Here is an 18415-nt window from a genome sequence, read left to right as displayed (position 1 = left end):
TTGAGCATGGAACTCTCAAGTTGGACCACAAGTAAGTAGACACATTGGAGAAATCAAAACATGAGGAATCGGTGCGCCCAGTTTTCTCTTTCCATTCCCTATCATTACTAGTCCTACTCCTGATCACTATTCCGAACACTTGGAGACATCCACAATCTGGAGGACGAAGTCTGTCAGGAAATAGAGAGCCTTATCGTAGACCGGTCTGGCAAAGAGCACGAAGGATTCACTCGGCAGTAGAAATTGCTAGTCCGATTAATCTGAATCCAGCCAAGACATACCCAACAAGTCGATGAAGATGGGATCCCAACCATAGAGCTCCTTTAGGTCAGACTTAAGACGTGGATCCGGCTGAAAGTTGAGAGGGATGGATGACATCCACTGCTTCACGATTTCGACATCTTTGTAGTCGTGAAAAACGTTCTGTTCGTTGAACGAGAACTGTTCCACCGCAAGCTTGCCATCCTCGGCTGCATCCTCTGTGTTCATCCTCTCCCTGTACAGTCTCAGATCCACCCCAATGGCTATCACCCCGTATACCGGTTGGAGAGTCGGGAATTTGGTTCGAATGTTCTTAAAGGCGCGGATCAGCGTCGCAACGTGTTTTCTCTCGATAGCCTCCCAGCCCTTGCCGTTGCTGTTGCCGTCGTAGTAAGAATTGTGGGGATGACAGCTGAGCCAAAGGATGGAGGTTGGGGGAGCCGACCAATACTCTTTCGTTCCGGGCACGTCTTGGCTGGCGCGTAGAAATTGTTTGAACTCCGCGGGAATTAGGTCAAGAGTGATAGTAGTGACGCTGAAGCCATCGGGTAAGGCGTTATGGGATTGGGTGGGGGCTGTCATCGTGACTGCTTTCCTTTTTCGTGTTGTCACGTGCATTGGAAAGAAGGATGGAGTGACGGCAATGTAACTATAAGTAATTGCCGAGGTTAAGCTGCTGCACTGATATGCACTGACAGGCAGTGAAATATAAAAGATGAACGGTTGGTCTATTTATAGACGTTCATTGAGACATATGGTATTCGTCCAGTGACTACCACAAGGCTTTTGTCTTTGTAGTGAAATGTGATTTGTTATTCATACAAACATTGGTTGTAGACTGTATGCCTAGTACTGAGAGTTGGAACTTTCCTTGATCGATATTGCTTTAGTCACTGCCAACTTTATCTATAACAGTTAGCCCTTGTATTCTTCGGTCACCAGACTTGTTTGCTACAGTCATAGCTACCATTGACTGGGACTTTTCGTTAATCGATAAGGTTTCCACCTGTTCCACTCACAATCTTAAATAAATTAAACATGTAGGTTTGCTAGTAGACACTTGACTTGAGAAAGTATAGCGCCAAATGAAAGCCTACAGGGCGTTTAAATCCCCAGATTGTAGGACACTCTGCGTGGCATAGGGTATTTGCCTTCTTTTTGGCTATCAAAGTGAATCATAGCTAAATGCTAGCCACACCAAGACATGAATTACCCGCATGTAGGGAATGTTACTTCCTTTCAACTGCTTTTCAAAGGGCCTTTGTTCAATTTGGTCAAATGCCTTTGTTTGCCAAATTGCGTTCCCGGCATCCATACATTCATGTATTGACTCTCTCATCTGAATCATATACAATATGTTGCTGTCAATCAGTGAATAGATCATGCGTTTGGGCTACATTCGACTCTTTGTCTCCCTCTGAGGCTCACTTGTAGAACCCATATGATGTAGAATCCTAGTTGAATACGCAAGAACTTGGATGGAAGATTATTATCCGTGCACCGGCCTACCACCCCAGACACTTATCTACGCAGGGCTGTGAACGATCCCCCTGAGACTTTAAGTCTCTTCCCCCCAATGCCTCCAATCACTCTCTACATGATGGCTGTGTTGCAGTCCCTTCTTTTCAGAACATTGAGTTCAATGGCATCTGAGCTGCTTCTCTTACCGGGAGTATTCAAAGGATCATAGTCAAGAAAGACCCTAGCTAAACTTGATGCAGAATCCAACTCATAGTTATATTATCCATGATTGCTCATTCTTTCAGAAATAGAAGATTGACTGGACCATGATCTCACGCAGCAAATTGATTTGCTTGGCCTCCCTCTTTCTCTTTCTCCTCCATACTGAACTTGGTATCCAACTCCTTCCGCAGCGGAATCTCCTTCTCCACAATGACCAGCAAAAATGCCAACCCAGCGAAAGCCATAGAAACATACCACACCGTCTTAATAGCATCAACATAAACACTAACTACCTGTGCCCTTGTCACTTCATCGGTAATTGAATCCAAAAACGCCTTCGTAGCAGCCTCATATGCCTTCCCGTCCCTTAACTGCTCCGCAACACTCGAGTCCCCAACCCTCCCCAACAGCGCATTCACCCGATTATTGAACGCCGCTGTAGGAATAGTCGCACCCCATATCAGCCCGAAACTGCGAATAAACGCCCACGTTGAGGTTGAGAGCGCCGTATCTGCTTCCGTGAGTGACGCCTGCACAGCAGGAAGGAGGACAGGCAGGGCAAGACCTGTCCCCACCGCACTGGGAATCTGATATCCGACCCATTGGCCTGTACTCGCATGAGCCTTTAGTAGAGTCAACAGCCCGAAGCCGATGATCATGAACGCGAAGCCAGCATGTTGAATGGGACGGTAGCGGCCCAATTTTGAGAGTAAACCGCCAGCGGTGATGGCAGCCGGGATCATGAAGAGGATAGTAGGGAGGAGTTGGACGCCCGAATGGCTGGGTGAAGCGGCAAGGACAGCCTGGAAATAGACAGGGAGGAAGTACATGACCGCGATGGCGGAGAGGCTGTGCAGGAAGGTGAGGCCGAAAGCCATAGCAGATGTGCGGTTAGCAAAAAGGTGCAGCGGCATGGTAGGGTTGAGGCAGCATTTGGGGGAAGCTTCGTAGAGGAAGAAGACAGCGAATCCAACGAAGCCAAGGACTAAAGGAACGATGACGCGGAAGGAGGACCAGGGGTAATTGCTACCGCCCCAGGAAAGGGCGATTAGGACGGAAATCATAGAGAGAATAAAAAGGGTGTTTCCAAGCCAGTCGATGCGTTTCAATCTCTGCAGGTAATCGGGGGTGTGGTCGGATTTCACGCGGAGAAAGAGGAATAATGTTACCAGAGCGGCACCGCCGATGGGAACGTTGAGGTAAAATACCCAGCGCCAACTGGTGTATTGGACTATGAGGCCCCCGAAGAGAGGACCCAGTGTGGTTCCAATGGCGATGAGGCCGAACATGAGACCTAAGTAGCGGCCTCGTTCGCGAAGGGGTAGCAGATCGCAGACGATGATTTCGATGAGTACGTTGATCCCCCCTGCACCGATACCTTGAATCAGTCGACCGGCAATTAACATGTCGATGTTATTTGCGCCGCCTGATAGGCCGCTGCCTAGGGTGAAGGTAGCGGTGCTGATGATCATGGGCCATCGGCGACCGTATATGTCGGCGATCTGGCCGAATAACGGCTGGAATGCCGTCCTGCGAAAATGCTACGTTAGACGAGACACAGTGTTTATGATGAGAAGTCCCTACTGAGTAAGGTAGAAGCCATTGACTACCCATACGTAAAGGTTGGCACCCCCAAGATCTGCTGTAATAGTCGGGAGAGCAGTGGAGGTGATGGTCGCCTCCAATGAAGTCAAAAGTCCGGAGAGGGCGAGCGCCGCGATGATCGCAAAGAAGCGAAAGGACTTCTTCTCGGTCGCTAGTTGAATCGCTTCGTCCCGGTCTCTATGGCTCTGCTTCTCGGTGATTGTCTTCTCGGAGGAGACCTTTCCTGTTGCATTGGGTGTAATGCTTTGCTCTGGCTCGGCGGCGGGCCTTGTGGAAACGTTCTGCGCCGAGTTGGCAGCCATTGTTTGACAGAGATAGGCCCTGACGCTTATTGTGGGAATAGGACGACATCTTATTCAAGTTGGAAGAGATGTCTGGAATTTATTTGTATAGGCTGGAGAAAAGGCATGACTAAACATATTCTAGGCTTGCGTCCAAAGTAAACTACGTATAACGCTGCAGGAATAGCATCCTGGCCAACTCGATCTGTCCCAAACCCTCCAATGAGACCACAAACAGAGTACATACTAGGTGAAGGCAGTGTTCAAAAATGAAAGAATGGGAGTGCAGATGGAACGGAGTGTTGGCAAATCATCCGGATGATTTTCAGCGTACAGATCCGGCGAGTTGGGAAAGATTAGGGAACGGATGATGACAGGATCCGGGGAGGAAGGGAAGGAGTGAGGCGGAGTCGCACAGATCCGAGCCGAGCAAGAACGGATGATGGATGATCATTTGATTTGAAATTAAGAAGCATATTCAGACCAAGTCTGAACGAAAAAAAACTCCTTAAGAAAGACCAGTCATGTCGAGCTTCCTTCAGCACCAGTTTCATACTATGTCAATATATGCTGTAATTCAAAGCCCCACCGGCGGTCCGTCGTATACGAGACGAGCTCCAACTAACCGATGTCCCAGTGCTTGATCTCGGACCTGCTCGCCACTTCCCCGTTAAAATCAGTATACAATATGTAACCCTCCGTGTTCGAAGAAAACCCACCAATAAGTGATCGTGGTAGAACAGATGGCCTGAGATATGGTGCCGTCCTTGATTCATTTCGACCATGTTTTCCCAGTGGATGAAGCACTACAGGCATACCCAGGCACAAACAACCTTCCGGTTATCACCGAGCTGTAGGCATTCCAGCGTAGCCCAAGGATACGTAAAGCCTTCTACCACTACAGAGTGGCGTCTGGTTCAACTGCTGCCCTAACTAGTAGTAATAGCAACAAGGTCAGCGAGGGTGCAGACATTACCGCCATTCCAGCCCCAAGAACCACCAGTCGAGAATCTGTTATTTTCTAGGGCGGTGAAGGGGGTAGTCTGTGGGAATGTTGCTGCGGCCTCAAGGCCTCCACGAAGGATTCGCGCCCTTTCCACCTTCCGGGAGAAATCCCCAATCCAAATACACAGAGCGAGAGTCCGGCTCGTACAAACGCTCCACTTCCCTTTCTCTCTAGCTAAAGAGCAAAAGTGTTTCGGTATCGCTGCCCCGACTTTGCCCCGAGTTCCCGACCGAGGCTGCCCGCAGATTGCGAGTTGACTCAACCCCGCCGCGGACACTGAGATCATCTTGAATCGCCTTTTCTGAAGCATCATTCCATGTTCCTGCTTCCTTTGCCATACTAATGATTCTTTGATCTTCCTTCACCGCCAGGAGTTGGTTTCTCACCCGGAAACATATCTCAGTTAATGGTCAACTCAGACCTCCACGAGCCACCGTTCAGCTACTGCTTTCGCTCCCGTGAGGAAGATGTGGCCCCAACCTATTTGGATTCAGGCAAAGTTAGCTCTATGATGCCTGAATCATCCCCTGGAGTTCTATCTTTTGACCTGTCGGGTCTTAACTATCCAGTGGACGAATGATTTGATGACAACTAATATATGCCTCATTCACACAATGTTATAGAAAACTACGACTCCTTCGGGCAATTAAGTCTAGATCTCCCAATGATGGGGAATGATCTGTTACCTAATTTTGTCCGTGCAGATTGTATTTCTCATGAGTCTTTATATGATTCCAGCTGCTCTGAAGCATGGAGCATGGCCACAATGTGTGCGTCTTGTGTCTAGCCATTAATCTGGATGAGAAGCACCTAGATCTCCATGAGTATTATCTATGTCATGAGAAGGGCCAACAGGAGCAAATCTTCTCCTGAAAGGATCATCTTCGCCAGTACCTACGACTAGTTCACAATGTCAGATTTTCTCCATGGATGGAGAGCTGGAATCCTAGCATCAGTGAGATACGATCAGTATGTGGTTTTTGTGACATTAAGCTCAATACCTGGACAGAGTGTGTAGAACACCTTGCGACATATTTTAAGGCTGGAATGGATATGCGCCAGTGGCAAGGAGATTGGGGATTTGAGACGGCCGTGCAAGGCCTGGTGGAAAATGCTATGCCACCATATTTAATCGGCCAGGAGCGGTTAACAACAAACCCATATAGTGCCAAGTCCGCCAAGGCGCTGGAGACAAGCTCTGAGGCCGATAGCCCCGCTGTTGCAGGGACGGACCTTGTCAAGGACGTCAATCACTGGCGTATCCTGGAACGTGAACTTACAGATTATATCAAAAGTCAACTTCGGATTGGTGTTATCCCTCCCGACTCCACTTTACAAGATCTTGCTCGCATGATTGTCTATTGTTGTGACGATCCGTGGAATCAAACATGTGCGGATAATTCTGTATGGCTGGGAAACTTGAAGCTAGAGGCTGGAGTTGAAGATTTTCGGTCACGACAGTCGAATATGAAAACTACCGGCGAGACTGACAGTCTTGGCTAACGTCTTCGACACGTTTCTGAGAAGGATATCTTTCAAGCGCAGTGATCATACTGGCTTTCCGACATAGTATATTTCTAGAGCACTGAAGCGATCCACCACCACACTCAGCGTCTTCAAGAATCAATTTTGAAAATTTTCTGGCAACTGCCTTTCTAGTGTTCCCAGTCTAAATCAGTCGCCATAAGGCCCTCCGAGGCATTAGCATGTCTGGAAGAAAAAAATGACATGTGATGTCAAATCCCGCTCAAGCCAACAAAAATTGTGTGTATCAAATTAAGCATGCACCAAAACCGCGATTGATACACTACCCGGGAAGGAAAATATATATATAAATTCCTGAGTCAGGATAAAGACTACTATCCCGCGAGACCTGCAACCCCTCCAGTAGTCATTTCATTGAACCAACCTCAGCTGATAAGCCAATCCCTAACCTGAAATGCTTTTCTCACTAGCTTTCAGCAACAATTGTTGGTTCGGCCACCTCCGTGCCAAAGTTATCGGACGCGATTGGGAGATCCGTTGGAGTTCCTGACGAGTGGAGCGCGCTAAGCAATCTAGGGTCTCGGATGGAATGCCCTGACGGGTGAAGATCGACAGACCCTGGATCCTGTGGTTGCTGCGACTGGAAGAACGTGCCAGGAACGATGCTATCTTATCGGCTGCTCCGGATGCAATGTAACCTCGGAGTTGGGAGTCCTTGCCGTGTGCCGTGTTGGCTGTCCCTGTTTGTGGTCTGATTGATAGGAGGCCTCCGACTAGATGGACCTGCACGGGGGAGACGAAATGGACGGATAAATAGGTCGTCTTGTCCGGGGGTCTTGGGGCTTCAGACACGTTCTCTCTACATCAATTCCCTCTGTACATAGCCTTGAGGCAGTAGCCACAGCACCGACAGTCACCATGGTTCAATCCAAGGTACGGACCGAAAGTCCCCGCCACTATGAGATTATGGAACTAAACCAGGCAATCGAATCAGAGCATCGTCGCCCTTCTCCCTCTCTTCCTCTCCGTCTCGCTCGCCTCTCCCTCCGCGAGAAATAACATCGAAAGCCGCGAAAGCTGCGAGTATACCTGCGGAAGCACCTGCTACTGGTCTAGCGATGTCAGCGCAGCCATGGCCAAGGGATACTCTCTTTACGAGTCTGGAGATACTATCGACGACTACCCGCACGAGTACCACGACTATGAGGGCTTCGATTTCCCCGTCAGCGGCACCTACTACGAGTATCCTATAATGAACGATTATGATGTTTATACTGGTGGCTCGCCGGGAGCGGATCGCGTGATTTTCAACGGAGACGATGAATTGGCGGGTGTGATTACGCATACTGGTGCTAGCGGCGATGACTTTGTGGCTTGCTCTTCCTAGGATGGTGTAGTGTAAATAGGTAATATATTAATGTTATGTTGACGAGAGAGACAGAATTTTATCTTGTGTAGGGCCAGATTTGCGATTCTAACGTGAGAAAAAAAGTAGACTGGTAAGGTGGGAGTGTTTAGGGAAGGTGAACTGCGGTCGCATTACTTTCTTTGCTCTACGTGACTTTCAAGAAATAACAGAGGTCCTTGTGCAACCATGCACCTGTTAATGTTTATGTTGAAAGATAGCACCCAAACAAAACAATACTACTGTCTAGATGGCGTCAGTCTCACCGGGATGTGTGCATCCTCCGTCAGCTGCTCACAACGACTCTTGTAAATGCGACCCTCTTTCATCACTCCTAGGACACATTCCTCCGGCCGGTCGAAGATAGTGACATCCTCAAGCGGATTCTTATTGAGGAAAAGGATGTCCGCCAAAAACCCATCTTCGATCTGTCCGATCCGCGTTTCCTGACCCATCATCTTCGCCGGGTTGATGGTCGCGCTCTGCAGGACAGCCAGCGGGCTGAGAACTTGCGCTCTGAGCGCAAACTCCCCAGTCTGTGCTATTCCCAAAGGACCAAGCAGGTCGCTTCCATAGCAGAGAGTGACTCCCGCGTCGGACGCAATCTTCAAGCTTTGCATGCCAGCGCTCAAGACCTCGGTATTCTTAGCCTGTCCATCAGGCGGGAGATATCCCCTCCAACGTTCAGAATCCATCTGCGCGTATGAAATAAGTGTCGGTGTCAGGTAGATGCCCCGTTCCGCCATGATCTTGGCAACTTCCTCGGTGATGAAGTTCCCATGCTCGATTCCCTTTACACCATTGTCGATACAATGCATAATCGCCTTTGGAGTATAAGCATGTGCAGTAACATATGTGCCCGCATTTTCAGCACATTCCACCATGGCCTGGATCTCGGCTTTAGTAAACTGCAATTGGTCCAACCGATCTGTCGGGGTTGACACTCCACCGGACCCCATGATCTTGATGAAATCTGCGCCCGAGCGGATCTCCTCACGAACCGCTGTCATGCATTCTGGCACTCCATTACATATGCGCCCGAGCCCGTTGGTGTGTCCTCCACAGCATTGCACGTGGTCGTGCGCGGCGCGAATATCGCCGTGGCCTCCTGCCTGCGACAGGGCGTGTCCGGCAATGAATAATCTTGGTCCGGGAAAAACGCCGTCCTCGATTGCCTGTTTCAAGGCAAGTTGTGCACCTCCGCAGTCTCGTACGCTCGTGAACCCACGGTAGAGCATTTGAGTCGCGACGTATGGTTGTCGCAGAAGGGATACGTCGTTGAAATTCCCAAACGCCATGGATAGATCTTTGAAACCGGGAACAGCGACGAAGTGCACGTGGGCATCAAATAGCCCGGGGCAGATGTACATGCCAGTGCAATCTATTATCGTGTATTCTGGGGGTGGCGGACGATCTAAAGACGATGTGATCACAGTGATCACTCCTTCACATATCAGCACGTAGTGGTCTTCCAAAATTGTACCGCTTGCGACCTCAACAATATTGGCGTGGGAGAGAATGTAGAATCCAGGCTCTGGACGGAGCCATGGTTTGATATCTGTAGTGGATGCCATGGTGAATGAGGCAGAAAGGTGGAATTGAATTGGGAGGAGGGAAGATGGATGAGGAGGCGAGGCAAAGAGGGGAAGCGCTGGATGATAATGAGGGGTCGGCATTCGCGGCCGACGATCGGCGATCAAGAATCCTGATAAGCAGATAGTCATGGCATCTTTATCAAAAGTTGTTGCAGAGCCTCGGCAATTGTGTCAACATCCTGATATATTTAATACTACGGAAGGTATCTATCTAAAGACCTAATGCGCTTCTCTAGGGTCTGTTTACTCTCCAGTTCACCTTAACTTCGGCCCCGCTGTGCTTGGGAGTGTCAGGAAAGATAGGGTCTCCGACGTCCCGACCATGTAACAAATTGATACTATCAGAGCAGACTAGAGCTAGTAATGGCCAAAAGATAACAAGAAAACATCGAAATCATTCATCGGGTACCTAGGAAAAAGCTTCCACCCATTCGCGCACCCACTTCCGGATCCACTCTTCTTGAACCGCTGGAATGCTTCTGAGAATAGCACTGGACTTGGCGGTTTTTTCTGTCGCCGGTAAGCCATAGACTGCATCAGTGGCGAATACCTTTCGATAGAACTCCAACATACGCATGGCTAAATGTACACCTGATAGCTTTTGCGTCCAAGATGGCGGGTCTGGAGCTTCAGCCTCTCCATCCAAGTTTCGGTTGTGTACGTTATCCGGACTGGAGATTTGAGCGTCATGTTCATTTTGGATCCGCTGTATCCATTGCTGAAATGTGACAGATTTGAGTCTCCGTGTAGTAATGTGCTGTGTCTCGTCGATGATGACATCGTGAACGGCGCGCCAGTCGATGGGGTGAAGGTTTACGGGGTGAAATACGTGAAGTGAAGGGGTGGTAATACCACCCACTTGACCTGCTTCCATATCATTTTTAGGAGTATCCTCGATTAGAAGGTCGACGAGAACGTGTGATAGTAGGTCCATGGGGATCCAGTCGACGTGACTGCATCGTTGTCCCAGAGAATCCGGCAGTGTGCCCATCTGCAACGAAGCGGCAATCAGGCCTGATAACCAGTCGTTCTCGCTCCATACAGATGGGCTTTCGATTGTGCCTGGAACGTAAGTAAGGCGAGCAATAGCGATCTGCAGTCCAAGACGGTCATGTGCATATTGAAGGATTTGTTCCCCAACGTATCTGCTTTCACCGTAGCTGTTGATGCTAGGACGGTTCATTTGCACAGTTTGCTCGGGAACGGTTGCACAGTCGCCATGTATTTTGAGAGGCCCGGCCATAGAAGACACCCAAAATAGCTTTGGGCGGTTTCTGGCAACTGTACAGAATTCAAGGAGATTCACTAGGCCTCTTAGATGCGGTTCGAATGAGGAGAAGGACCAAACGAGGTTATTGGCCCATGCAGTGTGAATAATCATAGTGACGCTTCCTCGGAGATTCCCATAACCACCGGGCGTTAGAGCGAGCTCCTTCTGGGACAGATCTACCTTCAAAAAAGTCACATTTTGCGGATCCAGATTAATATTAAGGTGTCGACATCGATTAGCATATAGCTGTTCTGCGCGACCATCCTCCACATTCGTAACACAGTAAATATGCTTGACCGAGGAATGTTTGAGGAGCGTATCGAGAATGTATGGTCCTACCCCGGTCATACTATCGGTGATTAGAACATAATGCCCCTCGCGCAGCCGTTGCGAAGGCCCCGCCCGCGGAATTCGGTCGATCATTTCTTGATACATCTCTAGAGCAAGGTATCTTTCTGCGAGTCTTCTACTGATCGTAGACTGTTGGTTGCCCTTGCCGTTATTACAGCTCTTATCAATCAAGACCCTTGTTAGAGCTGCAACAGATGGGTTTGTATACAACATGGCCGGAGAAACGCCCGTGCCAGGAAAGCCTCTTCTGAGGATTCGTACTGCGCTTAAAGTTTGTTGGGAGTCCATTCCTCGAACATAGAGATCTTCGCTCTCGTCTAAGTGGTCCCACCATGTAACGTCTCTGATGGCGTTTTTGATAAAATCGGCCACTGCTTCGGGGCGTGACATCTGGCCTGAATTAAGAATGCATTCCCCATCTTCAACAGAGGTATCAAGTGCAATCGATGCATGAAGTGCTTCGAGTTCCTGCTGGTATAATGCAACCGTCGCTGCGCGTTGAATGGCTCCTTTTGCAGAACGCTTCATTGGTTTTTCAGATCGAGTAAACAAGATATGGGTCTTCTCAATGCGTGCGTATGCGGGAACGGTTTGATTCGCTTCTTGGATGATGGGCCATATAGCTTCCAACAATGCGTCACGATCCTTAGATTCTGACTCACCTACATCATCCTTTTTCTCCACCAATAGTATCGGCTGGAAATGCTGTGACCCTGTAACTAGAGCTCCCGTAATCACTCTGCTGCGAGATATAATGCAGTGCTCCATGCCGACCGGGTTCATCTTCTCACCATTGGTAAGGACGATAATGTCATCTCGCCGGCCACTCCAGGTCCACAATCTCGACTTCTCGGGTGATGGATGGCGCTCAAAAAGATCTCCTGTTGCATATTCGTTTGTGTCTGTGAAATCAGGGTATGTAAAGACAATCTGCTGTGTTTCCACGAGTTTCTGACGAACCATGCAGAGTTCATACTGATTATTCATTGTGGATCGAAACTGTAAGCCCATATCTGGATGAAATTCAAGATACTTCCAATCCTCTCGTTTGCGGTAAGAATTGGACAAAATCATGGATACAAGGCCTAGTTCCGTCGAACCGTATTGGTTGTACAAGGGGATCTTGACTGCGACCACGTCGCCTACTTGTTGTGGGAGGTCTCCTCCACAGTAGATAATACAATCTAAGCTTAGGGCACAGTATTCTAGCAGATCAGGCTCCTGTACCAGCTCTTCCAGAATCGATGGAGGAACGATGGCTACCTTAGCCTTGCTTTGCTTTATACCCTCCACCAACCCCGAGGCTGATGGGACCGCTGCTGAAGGTGGAGCAACCATGACAGTGCTGAATGGTAGGGCATTTAGAAGTAGGCTAGCCAAGCACGCACCCTGCACTTTGTTAGCTCTGTTCTCAAGTCGCACGAGGCGTGACTTAGTCCTGGGCCCAAAGGAGAGCATACATGAAAAGGAGGAAGAACTAGAAACACTCGCTTCCCATAGTAAATCTTATTCAGACTTTCGTATCCCTCAGGGGCATCCAAGGAATGCATCTTCATTCCCTTCTTTGCCGTATCATGCGTGAATGTCATAGGTCTGGGTAATCTTGTTGAGCCGGAGGTATGGATGGTCAACAGGGGTTCGGACAAAACTTCTCCGAGAGACCTTGAGTATGGAAGGGGTGGATAAGCTGTGTCGAGTAGCTCTTGTGTTGTTGGTACGTCCAGCACGTACATTTCGTCTCCCTCTAGAATTTTGACAGTATGTGTGGGGCGTGGTGTAGGGCAAATGATAACCTTGCACTGCATATGATGAAGTAGTTCGCGTTGCACAGAGACGCTGTTCCTGGGTGAAGGGAAGAACATCTGTACTAACATAAGAAACCGCTTTTAAGGAACCGCTTTCCCCTCAATCGTTATGGTAATCTGTATAAAACATACCGAATATCCAGCTTTAATGGATGCCAGTGTCAGCACACCATATCGCATATCATTCGGTCCGATGTAGGCTAGTTTCATCGACCCGTTGCCCAATCCGAGGTTCTGGATCAGCCATCTGGCAACTCCATTGACAGCATTAGCCAGATCATGGTAGGTTATCTTGCGGTATCCCTGGCTATACGTTGATCGGGATAGGGGATACTCTGCGAAGACAGCATCTGGTCGAAGATGAGCATAATGATCCAATATTCCTGGTAATGTATGCTCGGTCGGGTCAAAGTCTTTTAGGAGAGGGTATGCCATTATGGTTGCTGTATGATAATAGTCTGGCGCTGTGTTGAAATAAGGTGCCAAAATCATCTGTGGATACGAGGAATCAGTCTCCAGGACGCCAGTACCTCGACATGAGCACTTTCTCCACGCCTTTCTGCGAGATGTGGTAATATGCATACTTAAGTTTTATTGACTGTGTGATATTTGTCACCCTCATCGAAATGGAAGATGCCCTAACATCAATATCATGGGTTGTTCTCCTGTTATCTTGCCACAATACTGACGTAGTGCAGGTGGTATTTCAGTTACGGGTAATACACAAAGGTTTGCAAATTCTCTCGTGTGTACTATAATATTACGAACACGTCACAGCCATGACAACCTGATTGCAAGAATGCTGATCTTCTGCACAGATAAAAAGCGGTAAGCCGTCTGCTGTGTCACCTAGACTCAAAGCCCTATCGACGACGTAATTGGCCTGCGGTCCGGGACCCCTTCCTACTCATTGCAGGATCTGATAATCCATCGTGATTACTACATGCGGCAAGAAGAGATGCCATTCTCGGATCAATGCATACTGTGAACCTTTGATAAAGCAGGTCTGATGATGGTTTACCTAACCTTGTGATGGAAGAAAGTGCAGCATGCTTGGCCGTGTCTTCGCTGGGTAATCCGCCACTATGGGGATCATCGTAGTTGCCTTCATTTACACCGAAGACCCTAGCATTAATTAGTTCTATGTAGCCTTCATGTATTCCCGTATCAGCCGAGCTAATCTTCTGCGAACTCAAAGACTTTACATAACATGGATACCACGAAATCACCCGCATCCGCCATTGTAATTGGTTAGCAAGCTGAGAACCTACAAAACCACCGTTACTGACAAAAGCAGGTGCTGGAGCCGGCGGTATAGCTGCGGCGGCTCGGTTGGCCATTGAAGGCTTCCGGGTGACAGTTGTCGAGAAAAATAATTTTGTTGGGGGCAGATGCTCACTTCTTCACAAAGATGGATATGTATGTATTCTTGTTGCACCAAATTCGTTTCTGATTAGACTCAACAACTCAGGGGAAGATGTTTTAACATGCTGAAAGAGATACGACCAAGGCCCCTCTCTAGTGCTTATGCCGGAGTTCTTCCGCAAGACGTTCCAGGATCTAGGCACTTCCTTGGAAGAAGAAGGTATTCATATGCTTGAGTGTGAGCCCAACTACTGTATCTGGTTTCCAGATCATGATCATATCGAGCTCTCCCGCGACATCCCCCGTCTCAAAGCGCAGATGGAATGCCATGAGGGGCCAGGGGGTTTCAACCGTTTCTGTACTTTCCTCGCCGAGTCGGGCCTGCAATATGAGCTTTGTAAGGAGAGTGTCTTCAATCAAAGCTTTCCCACCCTAAGAAGCATGTTCCATCCGGCGCTTTTCAAAGGTTTCCTTCATATTCGGCCTTGGACAAGCATGTACAGCCAAGCAGCCAAATATTTTCGATCAGAAAAGATGCGTCGCGTTTGGAGTTTCGAAAGCATGTATCTCGGGATAAGCCCTTATCGCGCCCTAGGTGCATTCAGTCTATTGCCCTACATTGAGATGACTGATGGAATCTGGTATCCGAGAGGGGGCTTTCAGCGCGTATGGAACCAATTGCCTCAATGAAAGGAATAGTTGAGCTGATTTATCACCACAGGTATTGCATGCCCTCAGTGAAGTGGGACGTCGCCTTGGGGTAGAGTACTTAATGGATAGCCCGGTAGCCAAGATCGAGCTCTGTGATGATAATGCAAAAGCAACAGGTGTACGTTTGGAATCCGGCGAGTTTCTGGGAGCCGATATCGTTGTGGTGAATGCTGATTTGGTCTATGCTTATAACCATCTTCTGCCTCCCTCCCGCAAAGCTGAACACCTACGCAAGCGGTCTACCTCTTGCAGTAGCATCTCATTCTACTGGGCCTTCAATAAGCAGATCCCTGAGCTTCGACCTCATAACGTGTTCCTGGCAGGCCAGTTTTGCGAGAGCTTTGATAGGATCTTTGACGATCATGACGTTCCAGAAGACTTGTCCTTCTATGTCAATGTTCCCAGCCGGGTAGATGTGACAGCTGCCCCAGCAGGGAAGGAATCCGTCATGGTTCTCGTCCCGGTTGGTCGATTAGTCGACACCTTGAGTCCTGATGAACAAGAAAAGCGGTGGAATGAGTTAGTAGCTCAAACGCGCGACATTGTACTTGACACAATCGAAGCACGTACAGGAGCCCGCAATTTGCGTGAAAAGCTTGTCCACGAGCTTGTGAACAGTCCTCTTACGTGGCGTGAAAAGTTCAACTTGGATCGCGGAGCCATTCTAGGCTTGTCTCATGACTTCGACAATGTTCTTTGGTTTCGTCCGCAGATGAAACATCCCGCTATTCAAGGCTTGTATTTTACGGGCTGCAGTACACATCCAGGCGCAGGAGTTCCCGCATGTCTGCTCAGTGGCAAGTTCGTGGTCCAACAGATAATGGAAGACTGGATTAAAGCGAAAGGTACCACCAGGGATTATAGATGCTGGGTAATGTTGGTAATGGCGTTTGGGCTTCTGACAGCTCTGTCTATAGCAAGGTCGTCCTACTTGTGGTAGTGGTGCTGTCTGGAAACTGAGCGGTGGCTCCATTCCAGACGAAACTCAGCGTACAATTTCCATGTTGCCTTTGATTTCTTTATTTCCTTTCCTCCCACATCCTGCCGACTACAACTCCAAGAAACGTACAAGAAACGTACAAGAAACGTAATCTCTGTTTTTGGATATGCGTTCTATCGGCTTTTGTGGCCGCTTTGCATGACGGGTGTCAGGAAAACTGGCAGTAACTCTCAATCAGAATCTCTCCAAGTAAATGGCGCTCAGTTTTCCGGACCTCCTTATGACCAGTCTCTGATACCACTATTGTCGTGGAAAAACCGGGTCAATTCTCAGTGCCTTAACAGTGATGCCGCGTCAGCTGGACACTTTTACGCAGTACCAGCAAATATAGACTAGTCAAAGGCAACCTTTCGCAACTGGGTATCCAGCGCGTGTTATATTCCAGGATTTGAATACGTGGACATATAGTCAACGGACTGTGATAGCAATGATTCTTCGTAGTACCACGTCTTACTGAAACAGACATAGAAAGCTATCCAAGCAACCCGGATAAAGCAAAGTTAAACATGTTGTGGCCAGAACAACAACCAACGTAAACGCCACCCAAATATAGGCAGTCGCGAATATCATCCGTTGCTCGGGTCTTGTGTCCCGTAAGATCCTCTCGTAGACCAACTTACTTCCTGCTAAACAGACTGGGACCCCTGTTCCGGGGTGGGTGCTAGCTCCTGCAAAGTAAAGTCCATCTATCGTCGGATTTTTGAGACTAGGCCGAAAGCTCAACATATTGAAGAATGAGTGCGAGAGCCCAAGTATAGCGCCACGGTCGAGGTTATATTTATCCTTCCACGTGTGAGGCGTCTCATAAGTCTCGTGTAGCAATCTCAACCTCAGGTTTTGTATCCCAGTCCTCTCTTCGATGGCTTTTATAACTAGATCACGTATGTCTGCAATAGTCCTCTCCCAGTGTGTCTTATCATTGGTTCCTGATTCCCTAAGGCTCCCTACAGGCACCAGCACAACCACAGCGTCTTTGCCAGGTGGGGCTGCTGTTGGGTCAATCCGACTGGAAACATTCACATAAAATGAGGGTTCATCTGGGATACTGTGGTCAATGAATATCGAGTCAAAGCTCTCACGATATTTCCCTGCAAGAAATATATTGTGGGATTTGAGCTGTGGAAAGGTGGTGTCAAATGCCCAAAAGAAAGAGATACTGCTGCAGGAGGTATGCCGTCGTTCTAATGATCTACCGTATCCTGATTCTGGGAGTAGATTATTGTAGGCATACACTAGGTCTGCATTTATGACAACCAGATCAGCGTGTATTGCTTCGCCTGAACTAAGCCGAACACCCTTTGCCGAGCGTTGGTCCTGAGCTAGGAGGACAGAGTCTACCGGGGCCCGTAGACGGTAGTCCACACCCAGCCTACGACCAACGTCTGCAAGAGCTTGTAGAACCTGGTGGTGGTTAGTTGGGATTTGATATTCCTAATGTGTTATTTGCGTAAAATATGAGAGGTATCTGATTTGGTATGATGGACAGGTATAACTCACCTTTTGAAACCCACCACGGGGATACCAAATTCCGTCAACGGTCTCGGAGTACTGCAACAGGCTATATGTTCCAGGTGCCTGATATGGGCTCATACCCATGTACATAGAAGCAAATGTCCATGCTTGCCTCATCTTGGTACTAGTAAAGTACTGTTCAACGATACCAGCCATGGTAGTCCATGGGCGCATAGCGACGAGCGCCCTCAGGACATTGGGCTGCAGAAGACTGAGGAAGTGTGGAAAGTCTCTGTTCATTATATAGTCCAAGGTCAAATTGTAGTATTGACCAGTCTCCTTCAGGAAGTCTAAAAGCTTCGAGAGGCCCGTTATACCCTCGTGTCGGATGACCTCCTCTTTCAACCGTGATATATCAGAAGATAGCTCCACAATATCATTATCTGGAAACCAAATGCAGTAGTTGGGTTCGCATTTCAGTAGCTCTACACCTTCCGAACTGAGGGATGTTCCAAGATCTTGGAAGGTTCTGCTGAAGAATTCACGCATTAGGAGAAGAGATGGCCCTTGATCGAAGCGCTATATTGCTTTAGTTTAGTGGTGAAAATTTTCAGTCCGAGAACTTACGTATCCTTCTCGTTGTATAATAGAGCATCTCCCTCCAACAAAGTCATTTTTCTCCAGCACAGTCACCTTGAATCCCTCCCGGGCAAGTCGCGCGGCGGTTGAAATTCCTCCTACACCCGCGCCTGTGATACATTGATCAGACAAAATGGAACCGTCGAAAGCAGGCTGCAGAAGCTATGTTCAGAATGTACATACCGACTATGATGGCGGACTTTTTAGTCATTGTGCAAGTGTACTTGGCGTCTCCTCTGGAGCAATGTGTCAAATGTCGGGCAGACTTAAAGTAGTGAAGAGTCTTGTAAGAACACAGAATTAAATTGAATTATAGCACAGTGGCGTCGAGTGACGCTGCTGGTCAATCCACCGGGATACATCGTACATGTCCTTGCAGACTTCATCATTTGGAACGTATCTTTGCATACAAGTTGTAAACACCGTATCAGCCCGGTATTGTAACTAGCAAAGGTGGAACATTGACATGGCACTCAGACGGATGGGCTTAGGATGCACAAC

The 18415-nt window shown here is 48.4% G+C and overlaps 8 protein-coding genes across 8 annotated transcripts; 3 read left to right on the top strand and 5 right to left on the bottom strand.

Moving 5' to 3' along the window:
- Positions 1-71: 71 nt before the first annotated feature.
- BO88DRAFT_479021 (uncharacterized protein) lies at positions 72-843 on the bottom strand (the record flags this gene model as incomplete). Its single annotated transcript, XM_025712054.1, has 1 exon — positions 72-843. The coding sequence occupies one exon, from the start codon at positions 841-843 to the stop codon at positions 256-258; it is 588 nt and encodes a 195-aa protein (XP_025564776.1). The 3' UTR covers positions 72-255.
- A 1211-nt stretch (positions 844-2054) lies between these two features.
- BO88DRAFT_384488 (MDR family MFS transporter) lies at positions 2055-3851 on the bottom strand (the record flags this gene model as incomplete). Its single annotated transcript, XM_025704705.1, has 2 exons — positions 2055-3474; positions 3529-3851. The coding sequence occupies 2 exons, from the start codon at positions 3849-3851 to the stop codon at positions 2055-2057; spliced, it is 1743 nt and encodes a 580-aa protein (XP_025564775.1).
- A 1654-nt stretch (positions 3852-5505) lies between these two features.
- On the top strand, positions 5506-6405 carry BO88DRAFT_479012 (uncharacterized protein). The gene has a single exon (XM_025712053.1). It carries the CDS (start codon positions 5767-5769, stop codon positions 6337-6339), a length of 573 nt encoding a protein of 190 aa, XP_025564774.1. The 5' UTR covers positions 5506-5766; the 3' UTR covers positions 6340-6405.
- An 834-nt stretch (positions 6406-7239) lies between these two features.
- BO88DRAFT_479008 (ribonuclease Ms) lies at positions 7240-7764 on the top strand (the record flags this gene model as incomplete). Its single annotated transcript, XM_025712052.1, has 2 exons — positions 7240-7254; positions 7316-7764. 2 exons carry the CDS (start codon positions 7240-7242, stop codon positions 7706-7708), a joined length of 408 nt encoding a protein of 135 aa, XP_025564773.1. The 3' UTR covers positions 7709-7764.
- A 136-nt stretch (positions 7765-7900) lies between these two features.
- BO88DRAFT_403190 (amidohydrolase) lies at positions 7901-9330 on the bottom strand. The gene has a single exon (XM_025706308.1). It carries the CDS (start codon positions 9298-9300, stop codon positions 7966-7968), a length of 1335 nt encoding a protein of 444 aa, XP_025564772.1. The 5' UTR covers positions 9301-9330; the 3' UTR covers positions 7901-7965.
- Positions 9331-9730: 400 nt separating this feature from the next.
- Positions 9731-13182, bottom strand: BO88DRAFT_479005 (NRPS-like enzyme; the record flags this gene model as incomplete). The annotated part of the gene is made up of 3 exons (XM_025712051.1): positions 9731-12331; positions 12403-12741; positions 12880-13182. The coding sequence occupies 3 exons, from the start codon at positions 13180-13182 to the stop codon at positions 9731-9733; spliced, it is 3243 nt and encodes a 1080-aa protein (XP_025564771.1).
- A 775-nt stretch (positions 13183-13957) lies between these two features.
- Positions 13958-15763, top strand: BO88DRAFT_423784 (phytoene desaturase family protein; the record flags this gene model as incomplete). The annotated part of the gene is made up of 5 exons (XM_025708681.1): positions 13958-13997; positions 14045-14166; positions 14245-14332; positions 14381-14778; positions 14834-15763. 5 exons carry the CDS (start codon positions 13958-13960, stop codon positions 15761-15763), a joined length of 1578 nt encoding a protein of 525 aa, XP_025564770.1.
- A 510-nt stretch (positions 15764-16273) lies between these two features.
- BO88DRAFT_479001 (phytoene desaturase family protein) lies at positions 16274-18031 on the bottom strand (the record flags this gene model as incomplete). Its single annotated transcript, XM_025712050.1, has 3 exons — positions 16274-17224; positions 17321-17854; positions 17903-18031. Coding segments are annotated over 3 exons (1614 nt in total), but the record flags the coding sequence as incomplete, so codon positions are not given.
- Between the last annotated feature and the right edge of the window lie 384 nt (positions 18032-18415).

Source organism: Aspergillus vadensis (genome assembly GCF_003184925.1).
Source record: "Aspergillus vadensis CBS 113365 unplaced genomic scaffold BO88scaffold_6, whole genome shotgun sequence".
Lineage (NCBI taxonomy): Eukaryota > Fungi > Ascomycota > Eurotiomycetes > Eurotiales > Aspergillaceae > Aspergillus > Aspergillus vadensis.
This window is presented reverse-complemented; position numbering and strand designations above follow the sequence as displayed.

Coding starts and splice junctions, on each gene's coding strand:
- BO88DRAFT_479012 (XM_025712053.1), top strand. CDS start 5,767: ATGGAGAGCTGGAATCCTAGCATCAGTGAGATACGATCAGTATGTGGT.
- BO88DRAFT_403190 (XM_025706308.1), bottom strand. CDS start 9,300: ATGGCATCCACTACAGATATCAAACCATGGCTCCGTCCAGAGCCTGGA.